The sequence below is a fragment of the Pantherophis guttatus genome, chromosome 17, assembly GCF_059756535.1.
Source record: "Pantherophis guttatus breed Tessera chromosome 17, ASM5975653v1, whole genome shotgun sequence".
Classification (NCBI taxonomy): domain Eukaryota; kingdom Metazoa; phylum Chordata; class Lepidosauria; order Squamata; family Colubridae; genus Pantherophis; species Pantherophis guttatus.
Window position 1 is genome coordinate 4,747,501 of NC_142079.1, and position 17,500 is coordinate 4,765,000.

At 44.8% G+C, this 17,500-nt stretch overlaps 2 protein-coding genes across 2 annotated transcripts in view; one reads left to right on the forward strand and one right to left on the reverse strand.

Annotated features, from left to right (window-relative positions):
• The first annotated feature begins 2,450 nt into the window (after positions 1-2,450).
• Positions 2,451-15,910, forward strand: CFAP73 (cilia and flagella associated protein 73). Its single transcript, XM_034404680.3, has 8 exons — positions 2,451-2,557; positions 4,354-4,459; positions 6,744-6,848; positions 8,271-8,471; positions 9,898-10,119; positions 11,081-11,239; positions 13,796-13,933; positions 15,812-15,910. The coding sequence occupies exons 1-8, from the start codon at positions 2,499-2,501 to the stop codon at positions 15,833-15,835; spliced, it is 1,014 nt and encodes a 337-aa protein (XP_034260571.2). The 5' UTR covers positions 2,451-2,498; the 3' UTR covers positions 15,836-15,910.
• DDX54 (DEAD-box helicase 54) overlaps positions 15,779-17,500 on the reverse strand; it is a 22,715-nt gene continuing 20,993 nt past the window's right edge. Inside the window, exon 20 of the mRNA XM_060690410.2 lies at positions 15,779-16,118. Within this exon, the coding sequence (XP_060546393.2) occupies positions 15,886-16,118 (233 nt within the window). The 3' untranslated portion in view covers positions 15,779-15,885. The remainder of the gene's footprint in view (positions 16,119-17,500) is intronic.

Below are 17,500 nucleotides of genomic sequence, written 5' to 3' on the forward strand. Positions count from 1 at the left end.
AGAAGCAGTGGGTGGAAACTAACCAAGGAGAGAAGCAACCTAGAACTAAGGAGAAATTTCCTGACAGTGAGAACAATTCATCAGTGGAACAACTTGCCACTAGAAGTTGTGAATGCTCCAACACTGGAAGTTTTTAAGAAGAGGTTGGATAACCATTTGTCTGAAGTGGAGTAGGGTTTCCTTCCTGAGCAGGGGGTTGGACTAGAAGACCTCCAAGGTCCCTTCCAACTCTGTTATTCTATTCTATTCTATTCTATTCTATTCTATTCTATTCTATTCTATTCTATTCTATTCTATTCTATTCTATTCTATTCTATTCTCCTTCCCTCTTCCTCCTTCTCTTCTCTTCTCTTCCTCTTCTCTTCTGTTCTCTTTCCTTCTTCCCTTCTCCTTCTATTCTATTCTATTCTATTCTATTCTATTCTATTCTATTCTATTCTATTCTATTCTAAATTCTAATTCTATTCTATCCTATTCCCAAAATTACACATATACCCACATATATTATGCATTCCTATGATTCTACCAATCTTTTGATGCAGCTGACTTTGTATAAATATACAAAAGGATGAAGGCTATTGCTTAACGCATTGTAAGCCGCCCTGCGTCTCCGGAGAAGGGCAGCATATAAAGCAAATTAAAAAAATAAATAAAATTGTGCACCTCACACAGGGGTGAAGTTTGGCACTTGCTTCACTGCGATTAAAAACGCCTCAAAGGACAAACACGAAATAAATATCGGCAGGAGAGGGAAAGGAGGAAATAACCCAGAGTGTCTGAAACTTCCTTTTTTTTTTTCCTTCTTGCAAAACATCACAGGGCTGGATGTTAAAAAGTGAGATTGCCCCTTCTTTCGCAGCTCCACTGTGTCACCCAAGAGCGGACAAGCTGTAAGTGTGCAGTGTTTGGGGAGAGCCAAAAGGCAAGTGGGACAGACAGATGTGGCTTTCTAACAAGTCTCTTCCCTCCTCCCCTTTCCTTTTCTTTTTTCTTTCTTTCTTTTTTTTTCAAGTCCAGTTGCAACTGGTTTTGGGTGCAAGGGAATTCTAGCGTACGAACGAAAGCCGTTGTACGATTTGATAAGCGATTCTAGACCCCTTTAAAGGGTGGGTGGGTGGGTGTCCAACGGAGGGGAGCGGGAGAGGCAGGATTTAAATTTAATATGCAATGAAGAGACGATGGAGAACTTTTCTGACAGTGAGAAGAATCAACCCATGGAACAGAAGTTGCCTTCGGAAGTTGTGGGAGCTTCATCCCTGGAGGCTTTCAAGAAGAGACTGGACTGCCATCTGTCAGAAATGGTGGAGGGTCTCCTGCTTGGGTGGGGGGTTGGACTAGATGACCTACAAGGTCCCTCCCAACCAGTGGTGGGATTCAAGTAATTTAACAATTACTTAAATTATTCTTGTAATTTACTTACGAGATCGCCTTCTGCCACCGATAGCCTCCCACCGGCCAGTGCGCTCCCACAGAGAGGGACTCCTCAGGGTGCCGTCGGTCAAACAATGTCGACTGGCGACCCCCAGGGGGAGAGCCTTCTCTGTGGGGGCACCTACGATCTGGAACGAGCTCCCCCCGGAGATACGGATGATCCCTGACCTACGCGCCTTTCGCCGTGCCCTCAAGACGTTATTGTTCCAACAAGCTGGGCTGGCCTAAACATTAATTTTAATGGGTTGTTTTTGTTTTAGTTAGTTAGTTAGTTTATTATATTTATATACCGCCCCCTCTCCCGAGGGACTCAGGGCAGTGACCAGCCAGCAAATAAAATACACAGATACAATAATGATGTTTTAATGATGTCGGGGCCAAATTATTTAATATGTTTTTAAATTGTTTTTAAATTTTATATATGTGGTTGTTTCATCTTTGGCTGTGCACCGCCCTGAGTCCTTCGGGAGAAGGGCGGTATAAAAATTAGATTAAATAAATAAATAAATAAAATAAACAACCGGTTCTCTGCCCTATTGATTTTCTTCCAACAACCAGTTTGCCAAACTGCTCAGAAAGTTAACAACCGGTTCTCCCGAAGTGGTGCGAACCGGCTGAATCCCACTACTGCTTCCAACTCTGTTAATCTGTAACATCGAGCTAAAATCGAGCTTTTGAGGTTGGCTGCGGACGTCGTGATCCTTCCTTCCTTAAACCTGGGCGAGCCAACCAACCAACCCATCATCCGGCTGATTTGCGGATTTCTCGCAGGTTGTGTGAACGCGCAGCCTCTTGCCCTCGGCTCATCCGAGTTGTGGCTTTCCGCGAGTTGTTGACAAACTCACCCACCCAACTCAGTTCAACGCAGGCTGTGCTGGAGAGGGGGGGGTGGCTTTGCTCCAGCCCGTCGGACGCGTCGCCCCAGCAACAGAACGTTGTGCTGGCCGTCTCCATGGCAACCGCCCGGGAACTCCCGGGACCGCTCTTTTCCTGCAAGCTGTCGCTTCGCTGGGCCCCTTTGGGATTGCTCCGGGGCGGCTGGTGGGGAGGGGGAAAAAGGGGAAGCGATGGCTTCGGATTTAGAGGAGAGGGTCCGGGCCGCCATCCGGGACAAGTTGCTGATGATGTAAGGCCGGGGAAGGGTCGTTGGGGGTCGTTGGGTGGGCGGGGAAAGATTCTACAAAGTTTTGCCACTTGCAAAAGGAGTGAAATTAAAATTAAAATAATAATAATTAACTAATGGAACAGCTTGCCTTCAGAAGTTGTGGGTTTTCTCCATCATTGGAGGTTTTTTTATGAAGAGAGTGGACAACCAGGGGTGAAATCCAGCAGGTTCTGACAGGTTCTGGAGAACCGGTAGCAGAAATTTTGAGTAGTTCGGAGAACTGGCAAATACCACCTCTGGCTGGCCCCAGAGTGGGGTGGGAATGGAGGCTTTGCAGTATCCTTCCCCCAGGAGTGGGGAGGGAATGGGGATTTTGCAATATCCTTCCCCCAGGGGTGGGGAGGAAGTAGGGATTTTGCAATATCCTTCCCTTGGAGTTGGAAGGGAATGGGGATTTTGCAGTATCCTTCTTCCAGGAGTGGGGAGGGAATGGAGATTTTGCAGTATCCTTCCCTTGGAGTGGGAATGGAAATTTTGCAGTATCCTTCCCTTGGAGTGGGGAGGGAATTGAGATTTTGCAGTATCCTTCCCTTGGAGTGAGAATGGAAATTTTGCAGTATCCTTCCCTCAGGAGTGGGGAGGGAATGGGGATTTTGCAATATCCTTCCCCCAGGAGTGGGGAGGGAATGGAGATTTTGCAATATCCTTCCCCCAGGAGTGGGGAGGGAAAGAGCATTTTGCAGTATCCTTTCCCTGCCACACTCACCAAGCCACGCCCACAGAACCGTTAGTAAAAAAAAAAAATTGAATTTCACCACAACCATTTGTTTGGAATGCTAGTATAGGATGGGGTCTCCTGCTTGAGAAAGGGGCTGGACTAGAAGACCTCCCAGGTCCCTTCCAGACATATTATTCTGTTCTTTGCTCTAAGAGCCTTTGCAAAAATCAATTAATCAATCAGTCCATCAATACAGGTAGTCCTCGACTTGCGACCACAGTTGAGCCCGAAATTTATGTCGCTAAGCGAGACGTTGGTGAAGTGAGCCTTGCCCCCATCTCGCAACCTTTCTCACCACTTTTGTGTGAAGGGAATCACTTGCAGTGGTTGAGTTAGCAAGAGGGTCTTGTCTCCAATCGTTCTTCTTTTTGTTATTTCTTCCGCCTTCTCTCTCATCGAATCAATTACAACAATTCATCACTAACAAAATATTCTGATTATGGCATTTTTATACATAACTATTAATTTACTTATTTGTATCGCTTTTCTAGCCAATAGTAAAATTGATTCCATATCTTAAAATCTTCTGAATCTTCTCTTTCTTTAATCATCAAAGTCAATCTATTCATTTCTGCACAATCTAATTTTTTTTTAATTACTTCTCCTTCCAAAGATATTTTCTCTGCTTTCCAGTGCTGTGTATAAACAATCCTTGCACCATTATTTCATGTATAATCAAATAAATATTTTCTTTGCTAATTTTTTCCGGCAGGATACTCAATAGGAACAGTTCTGGTTTTAAATCAATACGTTGTTGTATCATTTCTTCCAGCCATATCTTAATTGTATTCCAATAATTTTTTGCTTCTGGACATGTCCACCACATATGGTGGTAAGAACCTGGTAACTGGTGACATTTCCAACATTTAGCTGATTTATCTTTAAACATTTTTGCCAGCTTCTCAGGGAGCATATGCCATCTGTAAAACATTTTATATTGATTTTCCTTATATGCCGCTGTAACTTCAAACGGTCACTAAACGAATGGTTGTTTTAACTCGAGGACTACCTGCAAACGTCTTGATTTGGTCCTTTCCAGGAAAATCCCGGAGAAAGAAAACGACTTTTTGCCCTCATCTTGCTGCCTCTTAGAGAAGCAAAGAGAACTGGCAGAGGTGGAAAAAACTTTCTCCGCCACCAAAGAGGTAAATCTGGATAACCTGAAGGGCACCAACAGGTGTGGACTTCATTTCCCAGAATTCCCCAGGCAGCAGGGTTCTTCGTAATAATAATTTCAGGGGTTAAAGGTAAAGGTAAAGGTTCCCCTCTCCCATATGTGCTAATCTAGGGGGCGCTGCTCATCTCCGTTTCAAAACCGAAGAGCCAGCGCTGTCCGAAGACGTCTCCGTGGTCATGTGGCCAGCATGACTCAACGCCAAAGGCGCACGGAACACTGTTCCCTTCCCACCCATAGAGTCTCAGAGAGGGCAAAAAACAAGCCTATGGGAAGATCGGGCCTGTTTCCGGTCTCCAGAGGGCCTCCGGAGCCTGGGGAGGCCATTTTCACCCTCCCGGAGGCTCGAGAAAAGCCTCTGGAGTCCAGGGAGGGTAAAAATCCCCCCCACCATGATGCAGGAGGCCACACCCACCATAGCCACACCCACCCGGCAACTGGGCAGAGAACCCCTTGCTAAAATTTTTGAAGCCCACCGCTGGTTCCCACGTAAAATATTGCCGAAACTAAAATATATTTCCGACTAAAATCACGCAAAGAACATTCTCTTACTACTATTTCCTCTATCAGCTTTCCTTCAATTGGATGAGAAAATTTGCTGCTCATGTTTTTTTTTTTCTCCCCAAGAAAAACAACTTTGAAGGATACCTCCAAAGTAGAATGCGATGTTCTTGCACCTAATTTGTGAGTGCAAAATGTCCTCCTTTCACTGCACAATTCTCTCTCCGGTAATCTCAGGAGAGAAACATTTTCCTGGGGATGGTTTTTTTTTGTCAGTAATAATGATACCGTTAGTGCTAATAACGATATTATATATCATTGATACTGTTAACAATGATGCTGTTAGTACTGTTAGATGCTGTTAGTGGGATGCAGTGGCTAAGACACTGAGCTTGTCGATCGAAAGGTCGGCAGTTCGGCGGTTCGAATCCCTAGCGCCGCGTAACGGGGTGAGCTCCCGTGACTTGTCCCAGCTTCTGCCAACCTAGCAATTCGAAAGCACGTTAAAAAAATGCAAGTAGAAAAATAGGAACCACCTTTAGTGGGAAGGGAACAGCGTTCTGTGTGCCTTTGGCGTTGAGTCATGCCAGCCACATGACCACGGAGATGTCTTTGGACAGCGCTGGCTCTTCGGCTTTGAAACGGAGATGAGCACTGCTCCCTAGAGTTGGGAATGAGTAGCACATATGTGCAAGGGGAACCTTTACCTTTACCTAGTGCTGAGAAAGAGCCTTCTCGAGAAGAAATGGTTGAGGAAATTTTTCTTCTCCTGGTGATGGTGCAGCTGGGATGGAGTACATCAAAAGTTCAGTCTGCTTTGCTCTGTTCCAGAGATTCCCAGAACTCTCCACTCAACCAGCTTAAAAAAAGAACCTGGTCAGATAGATCAAAGAAAGATATGGCCGGTGAAAAAATGGTTAGCCTTCAAGAAAATCATCCCAAAAGTTTTTTTCCAAAAGGCAACTGGACTTTCTTAGGACATAGGTGGAAGAGACCTTGGAGGTCTCTTAGAACATAGTTGGACTTTCTTAGGACATAGTTGGACTTTCTTAGAACATAGTTGGAAAAGACCTTGGAGGTCTCTTAGAACATAATTGGACTTTCTTAGAACATAGTTGGAAAAGACCTTGGAGGTCTCTTAGAACATAGTTGGACTTTCTTAGAACATAGTTGGACTTTCGTAGAACATAGTTGGAAAAGACCTTGGAGGTCTTTTAGAACATAGTTGGACTTTCTTAGAACATAGTTGGACTTTCTTAGAACATAGTTGGAATTTTATAGAACATAGCTGGAAATGACCTTGGAGGTCTTCTAGTCCAACCCCCTGATTGACCAGGAGACCCCACACCATTTCTGAGAAATGATTGTCCAGTCTTTTTTGAAAGCCTCCAAAGATGGAGCATCCACAACTACTGCAAACAAGTTGTTCCGTTAGTTAATTGCTCTCACCATTAGGAAATTTCTAATTTAGTTCTCGGTTGCTTCAGTCCTTGATTAGTTTCCATCCATCGTTTCTCATCTTGCCTTTTGGTGCTTTAGAAAATAGTTTGACCACCCTCATCTTTGTAGGAGCTCTTGGCTTTAGTCTTGGTTTTTCCCCAAATCCAGTTGCCTTTTGGAACAACCATGATCTCGATGATTGAGAATCTCTATTGACTTCAAGAAGGTCAAGCTTCTTATTTTCTTTGTTCAAAAGCATTTGGCCATATCTTTTCTTCAGCTGCTCTTCTCTATTTCTCCCTGCCCCATTCCAGGAATTCCAGAAGAAGATGGAACATCTGCAGCAGCGACGGCAACAGCTGGAACACAAAGAGGGTCAACTCAAACAGGCCATTCTGAAGTTTGACAAGTTCTTGAAGGTCTGTGGTCGGAAATGAAGCTCAGCACTAGAACGGAGAATCTTAGGGCTGGGAGAGATACTGGAGGTGTCTTCTAATCCAACCCAGATAGGAGTATAACCAATCTTCGGCGAAGAGTAATACAGAATTTATTCATTTGTTTATCCCATTTTTGGAACCGCCCATCTCCCTCACAGAGGGACAATAAAATATGAAAACAGAAGATAGAATAATTGGGTTGGAATGGATCTTGAAGTTCTTCTAGTTCAACCCTCTACTCAAGCAGGAGATTCTATACCATCCTGGACAAATGGCTGTCCCACAACTTCTGGAGGCAAATTTTTCCACTGATTGATAGTTCTCACTGTCAGGAAACTTCTCTTTAATTCTAGGTTGGATCTCTCTTTAATGTTCCACCTGTTACTTCTTGTCCTGCCATCAGGTTCTTTGCAGAATAGGTTGACCCCCTCTTCTCTGTGACAGCCCCTCAGATATTGGAAGACTGCTATCATATCACCTCTAGTTCTTCTCTTCGTTAGACTAGATCAACACTCTCCAAACTTGGCAAATTTAAGACTTGTGGACTTCCACTTCCATTCACTTCCCCATGCTGACTGGGGAATGCTGGGAGTTGACATCCACCAGTCTTAAAGTTACCAAGTTTGGAGACCACTGGATGAGACATACCTAGTTGAGATCTATCTCATCCCGGGTATCCTTTTTTTTTTTTTGAACTATTACCATCTGGAAGACGGTACAGGACAATAAAAACAAGGACAAAAAGGCCGAAAAAACAGCTTTTATCCCTGAGCAGTAACTATATTGAATTCTACTTTATAGTGCAGTGATGCACAAGTCTTTTTGGCACTGAGTGCCCAAACCGGATTGTGCGTGCGTGCTCCTCCTGAGGAGCCACTCCTGCCTTTTGGCAGCTCTGCGCGCCCGTGCATCGAGAAGAGGCTCCTCCTCTTCTTCCTCTTCACTTATGGGAGCTTCTGGAGGTTCTGAAGGCACCGGCTGAATCCCCGCCTCTGGCACCGCATCTTCTCCAGCCTCCTCACTGTCCGACTCGAGTGCCAGCTGCACAGGCTGCTGGCGCAGCACCACACCAGCCTCCTCACTGTCGGAATCAGCTACAATCTGCACAGGCCGCTGACGGGACACAACATGGCCGGAGCACCAGAAACCAGAACAGCAGCTGGCAACAGCTCAAGTGCCCACAGAGAGGGCTCATCATGGGTATAGTGCAATATTAATGCCATATCAGGGATTTCAGTTCAATTGTATAGAGTTGCCTCCATTGTTCATCATATGGTTTAGCCTCCAGACGTAAGAACAGGGAATAAAATTTTTTAAAATGTAGTTTGATTTGAAGGGGCTGGGATCCACCCCACTGGAGGAAGGGCTTTCAGGTGTGATCCGGGATCATTTTCTCTCTTGCAGGAGAACGATGCCAAACGGAACCGAGCGATGCGAAAAGCTGAAGAGGAAAAGCAGCAGATGGCTCAGAAGGAAGTGGAAGCAGGACACCTCAAAGAGGAAATTGCCCGGTTAATGACAGCGAAGACAAAACTCCAAGGACGCCTGGAAACTCATAAGCCTTTCTCTGAGTATCTGCAGAAAGTCCTGGGGAAGACGGAGCAGGTGAGTAGGGGAGGTAAAGGGGAAGGGGCCAGGACTGGAGAGACGGTTGAAGAAGAAAACTCTTCAGGTTGGCAAAGGAACACTTTGTTAACAAAATAAACTCCAGATCTATGTGGTTTTCTCTGTGATTTATTTATGTACCGTGTTTCCACAAAAATAAGTCCGGGTCTTACAGTATATTAATTTTTCCTCCAAAAGATGTATTAGGGCTTATTTTCTGGTTAGGTCTTGTTTTGGGGAAAATACGGTACTAAATGCATCCATCTGGCTGACAATCTTAACTGGGGCTTATTTTGGGGATAGGGCTTATATTACAAGCATCCTGACAAATCACGCTGAGACTTATTTTCCAGTTGGGTCGTATTTTCGGGCAAACAGGGTATTTATTTTGGTCCCCTCAAGTTAGTGATGACACCAGCAGTGTGTTTCAAATCCTGGCGCTACCAGTTCGGTATTGGTAGTGCGCGAACGCGAGGCACTTCTGCGCATGTGCAGAGTGTTTTTGATGATGTGGGTGGGCGGAGCCTCTCACCGCCGCTGCTACTGATTCGCCCAAACAGGGGAGAACCGGTAGAAACCCACCACTGGATGACACGTGGCAACTGTTTTTTGGCAAGATTTTTTCAAAGTTTTTCAGAGATTTTTTTTCAGGGCTGAGAGGGAAGGACTGGCCCAAAGTCATCTAGCTGGCTTCTTTCATGGCCAAAGCGGGACTAGAAGTCACCGTCTCCTGATGATTGGCTCAAAGTCACCCAACCATCTTTCATGCTTAAGCTGGGACTAGAACTCACCGTCTCCTGATGATTGGCCCAAAGTCACCCAACCATCTTTCATGCTTAAGCTGGGACTAGAACTCACCGTCTCCTGGTGATTGGCCCAAAGTCATCCAGCTGGTTTTTATGCCTCAAATTCAGGGGTGAAATGCACCTGGTTCAGAACGGATCGCCCGATCCGGTAGCGATGGCGGCAGCTGGTTCGGAAAACTGGTAGCAAAAATCCCTGCCCCCCCGCCCATGCCCACCCAATTGCCCGGTTACCCACTTGCTGCTTCTTTTAAAAAATGCTTTTAAAAGGTGGGCGTGGCTTGATGGGTGTGGCAGAGGAAGGATACTGCAAAATCTCCATTCCCTCCCCACTCCAGGGGAAGGATACTGCAAAATCTCCATTCCCTCCCCACTCTGGGGCCAGCCAGAATTGGTATTTGCCGGTTCTCCGAACTACTCAAAATTTCCGCTACCGGTTCGCCAGAACCTGTCAGAACCTGCTGGATTTCACCCCAGCTATCTCTGCTCTCCCCTCTCCCTCTCCCTTAGCTTCAGCCGTGGCAACACTGAAGCCTCAAAATGGTCAGCTTCAGGGTTGACATTACCTCTAGTCGTTTTGGAGAGGGTCCTCCTTTTTTGTCTCTCTCTCTCTCGTTCTGCAGTTTCAGGAGATCTCAGAGCTGATTGGTCGGTTCCAGACGCTGATGGCCACCCAGGTCAGCTTGGTCGAGAGAGAACAAGTCGCCCGTGAAGCTGTGGAGGAGGAACGCAGGTGCCTGCAACAGTACCTGGACGAAAGCAGTAACAGGATTTTGCAGCAAAACAACCTTGTAGCTGAGCTCCAAGGCCAGCTGGAGCAAGCCCGGGCCAAGGTCCTTGAATTGGTAAGGTCAGGACATCAGTGGAAAACGAAGTGAACATAGAAAATAGAATCATAAGGCTGGAAGAGACCTTGGAGCAGGGGTGAAATCCAGCAGGTTCTGACGAACCAGTAGCGGAAATTTTGAATAGTTTGGAGAACCGGCAAATACCACCTCTGGCTGGTCCCAGAGTGGGGTGGGAATGGAGATTTTGCAATATCCTTGCCCCTGGAGTGGGGTAGGAATGGAGATTTTGCAGTATCCTTCCCCCAGGAGCGGGGAGGGAAATGGCGTAGGAGCAAGGGGCTGGATTAGAAGACCTCCGAGGTCCTTTCCCGCCCTGTCATTCTGCAAGGAGATGTCTTAGCACGATGTCTGAAGAAAAAGGCCAGGATTTTTCTCCTGTTTCTCCTTTTAGAATTTAGAATCACAGAGTTGGAAGGGACCTTGGAGGTCTTCTAGTCCAACCCCCTGCTTAGGCGGGAAACTCTACACCGCTTCAGACAAATGGTTATCCAACATCTTCTTAAAAACTTCCAATGTTGGAGCATTCACAGCTTCTGGTGGCAAGTTGTTCCACTGATTAATTGTTCTCACTGTCAGGAAATTTCTCCTTAGTTCTAGGTTGCTTCTCTTCTTGGTTAGTTTCCATCCGTTGCTTCTTGTCCTGCTCTCAGGTGCTTTGGAGAATAGCTTGACTCCCTCTTCTTTGTGGAAGCCCCTGAGATATTGGAAGATGCTATCATGTCTCCCCTAGTCCTCCTTTTCATTAAACTAGACATACCCAGTTCCTGCAACCGTTCTTCCTATGTTTTAGCCTCCAGTCCCCTAATCCTCTTTGTTGCTCTTCTCTGCACTCTTTCCAGAGTCTCCACATCTTTTTTACATCACGGCGACCAAAACTGGATGCCATATTCCAAGTGTGGCCTTATTACCAAGGCCTTATAAAGTGGTATTAACACTTCACGTGATCTTGATTTTCTAGGAGTCCAACTGGATTTGCATCCAGAACACGGCTGCCGGCAAGACCCTGGAGCTGGGACAGATCAAGCTGGCAGCTTTGAACCTTTTCCAGATGGTGGCCAAGCATAGGAAGTTACCCATGAACGTGCCCCAAGAGGACACCGAAGCCCAACTAGATGCGGTCAGCTTTAAGAGTTACTTCCATAAATGATGTTAGCTTTCGGCAAAGTCACACCGTGGGAGGTTTTAAATTATTAATACGCTGACAATGGATCTTGCAAAGGGAAGTAATGTAAGATGTTTGCTTGGCAGCGATGGCTCCAAGCTGTGAAATTTTATTGACCTTTGGCTGATCTCGGTGCCCGGGTATAAATAACCCTAGACTTGTTGTTAGTTGTGAAGTCGTGTCTGATCCATCGTGACCTCATGGACAACATTCCTCCAGGCCTTCCTGTCCTCTACTATTCTCTGGAGTCCACTGAAGCTCATGCCTGCCGACTGCTTCAGTGACTCCATCCAGCCACCTCGTTCTCTGCTGTCCCCTTCTTCTTTTGCCCTCCATCGTTCCCAGCATTAGGCTCTTCTCCAGTGAGTCCTTCCTTCTCCTTAGGTGGCCAAAGTATTTTGAGTTTCCTCTTCAGGATCTGGCCTTCTAAAGAGCAGTCAGGGTTGATCTCCTCTAGGACTGACCAGCTGGATCTCCTGGCAGGCCAAGGGACTCGCAGGAGTCTTCTCCAGCCCCAGAGTTCAAAGGCCTCCATTCTTTGGTGCTCAGCCTTCCTTATGGTTCAACTTTCACAGTCAACCATTGCAACTGGGAAAACCATCGCCTTGACTATACGCACTTTTGTTGGCAGGGTGATGTCTCTGCTTTTTAGTATGCGGTCTAGATTTGCCATAGCTTTCCCCCCCAGGAGCAAGCCTCTTTTAATTTCTTGGCTGCAGTCCCCATCTGCGGTGATCTTGGAGCCCAGGAAAATAACATCTGTCACTACCTTCATTTTTTCATTAATTTAGTGTCTATTCGAAGTTACGCCATTCAAAGAAGTGTCTTATGACCGTTTTTCACACTTATGACCGTTGCAGCATCCCCATGGTCATGTGATCAAAATTCAGGCGCTTGGCACCTGGTTCGTATGTATGACGGTTGCAGCGTCATGTAATTCACTTTTGCGACGTTCTGGCAAGCAAAGTCTGAGAGGAAGCCACATTGGCTTAATGACCCAGTTATTAAATTACCAACTGCAGTGGTAATTTACCTACATAGATTTTAGTATAGTTAGAGCCGTGATAGATTCTTAGAGAGGCTCTGGAGGCTGGGGACAGCAAAAAATGTCACTTCCTGTCCCACCAGGAATTGGGAAATGGGCCGTTTCAGGCCTCCGGAGGGCCTCCGAGGGGGTGGGGAAGGCTGTTTTCGCCCTCCCCAGATGCATAGAGAAGATCTGGGGCCAGGTGAGAAAGAAAAACGGGCCTACCGGGCCATCGCGTGCCAGGAGCGGGGGGGGAGGAGGGTTGCGTGCACATGCACAGGGCGGGGCGCATAGAATTATGGGTGTGGTCACACATGCGTGCAAACCTCCTGGCACGCGATGGCAAAAAGATTAGCCATCACTGAGTTAGACCATGTATAATTGACAAGACTGGATTTTATCCTAGATTTTATCAGTTATTTATTATTTTATTCTAGAAGTTTTAATTGTATATTTATTAAGTGTTTTTATTTGTTCTGGTTTCTGGTCTGGGCTTGTAATAAATTCAATATATGTATGTAACTTGCAATGGTTCGCTGGTAAGAAAGGAGCAAGACTTAATCAAGGTTTCACTTAGCAACTGAAAATTTGGGCTCAGTTGTGATCATAAATTGAGGACTACCTGTATCCTTGAGCCCACCCTATTGCTGCTGGTCACCGACGTCTTCCCTTTCCTCTACCTTTTCCAGAACCATGGACTTCTTCTCTAGGAGGTCTCCAAAATGAAGAAATTTGTGCCTGGCCATTTCAGTCTTGAGTGAGAAGTCTGGACTGATTTCTCTTAGAATATTTATTTGATTAAATGTCTGCCTTTTCTTGAAGTACTTAAGATAATGCATGTACTACTTCATCTTCTTTTAAAGACCCCATAATAATCCATTGCGGGGTAGAGTCTTGGCCAACCGAATGGAGCTGAGTATTTACTGGCCGGATGCCTTTCCTGTCGCCAATGTGGAGTTTTGTTCAGCAGATATATTCTCAGCAGATATATTCTCAAAACTTTTTTATTTCAGCAGATATATTCTCAAAACTTTTTTTATTTCAGCAGATATATTCTCAAAACTTTTTTATTTCAGCAGATATATTCTCAAAACTTTTTTATTTCAGCAGGCTGGCCTGGCCTAACTCTCCTCTTTTAAATTTTTAATTCGTGATTTTATAAATTGGGTGTTTTCATTTGTGTTTCAGCCAAAATATTTAATAATTTTAAGGGATTTTTAATATTTGTATTATCTGTATTTTATCTTGGCTGTTCACCGCCCTGAGTCCTTCGGGAGTAGGGCGGTATAAAAATTTGATTAATAATTAAATAAATAATAAGTGTGCCCAGAGAGAGAAAAATATTTGCCTCTCCCTAGGATCGAACTCACAACCTTCTGATTGCGAGAGCTCCACCTCTAGGCCACCACACCACTCAGTGCATGTACCGCTTCCTCATCCCAATTTTAGCAACGGCCGCCTTCTCTGTTTCTCCATCCCTCCAGGTGCAGCTTTGTGTTGAAGATTTAACGTCCATCCTCGCCGATTTCCGCAAAGCAGAGCCACCGCAACCTTCACAGCCAGAAAAAGGGGTGCCATCTCAGGCCAGTACACCAGCCAGCCGGTCACAACTACTCTCTAGGGTGCGTATCACCCCAACTACATCCTCTGTAACTTCCACTACGAATCTCCTGATTTTAGGAAAATTAAACTTTCTGACAGTAAGTAGGAGTGGCCTTGAGGGGCTGGAGGAAAAAGCTACAGCTTAGGTCCAGGGTCTGCAACCTTAAGCACTCAATGAGTCCACTTAAGATTTATATTGTTTTATTTAGTTTCTTAGTATGACTTGATTGTTTATTTAGTATCCTATGACTATCACTAAGTGTTGTTTCTTAGGATTCTTGATGAATGTATTTTATATATCTTTATGTATCTTATGATTCTTGATGAATGTATTTTTGTTATATACACTGAGATCACATACACCAAAGACAAATTCCTTGGGTGTCCAATCACGCTTGGCCAATTTTCTACAATTCTACTATGGGATTGTAGAATCCAGCACGTTTTCAGAACCTTGGACAGTACCCCAGTTCCCTCCCCAATCTCCATCTTAAACTTAGGCAAGCCTAGGCCATTCTTCTTCTTCCTTTTTAAAAAAAAATAATTTTTATTTTTTTATTTTATTTTGATTTATATGCCGCTTTTCTCCAGAGACTCAGGGCGGCTTACAGTGCGTTAAGCAATTTTCATTGAACTTTTGACTTTTAAAAACAAAGTAAAGAAAAATATTGCAGGCTAACTCTGCCCACTGCCAGGAATTCGATCCTAACCGGCTCAAGGTTGACTCAGCCTGCCTGCCTGCCTTCCCTCCCTCCCTTCCTTCATGTGCAGCAGGTAGAAAGCAGTATTGTAGGCTAACTCTGCCAACTGCCAGCAGTTCAATTCTCACCAGCTCAAGGTTGACTCAGCCTTCCATCCTTCCGAGGTGGGTAAAATGAGGACCCTGATTGTTGGGGGCAAGAGGCTGACTCTGTAAACCGCTTAGAGAGGGTTGGAAAGCACCGTGAAGCAGTATATAAGTCTACATGCTATTGCAATTGCTTTGCTCTTCCTTTTCCCCATCCATCCATCCATCCATCCATCCATCCATCCATCCATCCATGATGCACAATGGTTAGAATGCAGGCTAACTCTGCCCACAGCCTGGAGTTCAATCTTGACCGGTTCAAGGTCGACTCAGCCTTCCATCCCTCTGAGGTCGGTAAAATGAGGACCTATATTGTTGGGGGCAAGAGGCTGACCTTGTAAACTGCTCCTAGAGTGCTATAATTCACTATAAAGCAGTAAATAAACTTAAATGCTATGGCTATACATCTGGATGTCAACAGCTTTGGCTCTGAAAACATTTGTTTTTAGGGAATTCCTATTTTACTTTAGCTTAATTGGAACGGAGTCTCCAGCACAGGGGTCAGCAACCTGCGGCTCTGGAGCCGCATGTGGCTCTTTCACCCCTCTGCTGTGGCTCCCTGTCACTCAAAATATGGGTCATAACCGCCAATGTGCGACACCCACCGGCATGTGATTTATTGAGCTTTTCAACCCCCGGTAGGCCAACCATGGATAAATCCAAGAAAAGAAAAGTTTCAGAAGAAAACAGAACATTTAATTCAACTATATATACTAGTTTTGTGGCCGCTCAAGAAATAGTCAGGCACGGGAAGGGTTTTTGTGGCTCCCGGTGTTTCCTTTTCTGGGGGAAACGGGTCCAAATGGCTCTTTGAGTGTTTAAGGTTGCAGACCCCTGCTCTAGCATGTCACAGGATCAAGCAACTCCCCCCCCCCAATGTTTGAATCTGCATTTCTCTAAGCTCATCATTCAAGAGAACGCTCTACTCCAAACTAATTTAAAAACAACAACAACAGAGGAAAGCACCAGATGTGGTACAATAAGAAGCCCTTCCAAACGAGGCAACTGGATGCTGAAGTTCTTTTAATCTTTTTTATTATTATTTTTTTAGACCCAGAGTTTACACAGTAAATAAAGTGGGAATCGGCCGTCGCAAAGCCAGCCTCCTGGACAGACGCTGGACTTCTACATCCGTTTCCGCAGCTTGCCTTTCTTGACATTTCCGCGACCGAAGGCCATTTGGCGCATCTCTCGCACCCGTTGCCGGCTACGAGATTTTAAGCGCTTCATCCCACCACCCTGCAGGAAACGTTGCTTGGATGCCTTTTTCCTTTGTTTGAAGATCTGTTCCTTGGTTTTCAGCTCGGAGCGGACTTTGCCTCGCTGGGAGGAGGAGGAGGAGGAGGCCGGATGGGGCCCTTTAGAAGGGAACGGGGGAAAAAAAATATGTTGGGATGGAGTTTGAATTAGGAGCTGCTGATACAGTTCTACAGGGGAATTATTGCACCTCTATAACTGTCTGGTTTGGCTCTGCAACCCAACAAGACAGACAGAGACTGCAGAGGATAATTAGAACTGCAGAAAAAACAATGGCTACCTACCTGCCTTCCATTGAGGACCTGTATACTGCACGAGTCAAAAAGAGGGCTGGGAAAATATCTACAGACCCCTCGCATCCTGGACATAAATTGTTTCAACTCCTACCCTAAAAATGACGCTATAGAGCACTGCACACCAGAACAACTAGACACAAGAACAGTTTTTCCCCCGAACGCCATCACTCTGCTAAACAAATAATTCCCACAACACTGTCAAACTATTCACTAAGTCTGCATTACTATTACTATTAGTCTTCTCATCGTTCCCATCACCCATCTCCTTCCACTTATGACTGTATGACTGTAACTTTGTTGTTTGTATCCTTAACAATTTATATTGATCGTTTCCTAGTATGATTTGATTGCTTATTTGTACCCTATGACTATCATTAAGTGTTGTACCTTATGATTCTTAACGAACATATCTTTTCTTTTATGTATACTGAGAGCATAGGCACCAAAGACAAATTCCTTGTGTGTCCACTCACACTTGGCCAATAAAGAATTCTTTCTTTCTTTCTTTCTTTCTTTCTTTCTTTCTTTCTTTCTTTCTTTCTTTCTTTCTTTCTTTCTTTCCCTTTCTTTCTTTCCTTCCTTCCTTCCATCCATCCCTATCTTTCTTCCTTTTTCTCTCCTCCTCCTCTTATTCTCCTTCTTTCCTTTTGTATCTTTTCATTTTATGTACACTGAGAGCGTATGCACCAAAGACAAATTCCTTCTGTGTCCAATCACACTTGGTCAATAAAGAATTCTACTCTACTCTACTCTACTCTACTCTATTCTATTAATTCCATTCCATTCAATTCCATATTTTCTATTCTATTCTATTCTATTCTATTCTATTCTATTCATTCAATTCCATATTTTCTATTCTATTCTATTCTATTCTATTCTATTCTATTCTATTCATTCAATTCCATATTTTCTATTCTATTCTATTCTATTCTATTCTATTCTATTCTATTCTATTCTATTCTATTCGTGACCGGCAGCCCAGCGCAGAATGATGAAACCACATTACAGTTAGTTGGCTCATGCCCTTTTGTGCGAAGTTACGAGGAGACTGAATGGAATGGCGGTTATGAATGGAGTGTGGCTGTCTCAACAACCCTGTAATTACATGACCACAATGTGGGGCAACTGGAAACTGGCTTGCACTTAAATCAGTTGTGATCAACGTCTACGGAGATTCTCAGTCACCC

Coding starts and splice junctions, on each gene's coding strand:
- CFAP73 (XM_034404680.3), top strand. CDS start 2,499: ATGGCTTCGGATTTAGAGGAGAGGGTCCGGGCCGCCATCCGGGACAAG. Junction 2,558..4,353: donor CGGGACAAGTTGCTGATGAT/GTAAGGCCGGGG, acceptor GGTCCTTTCCAG/GAAAATCCCGGAGAAAGAAA. Junction 8,472..9,897: donor TCCTGGGGAAGACGGAGCAG/GTGAGTAGGGGA, acceptor CTCGTTCTGCAG/TTTCAGGAGATCTCAGAGCT.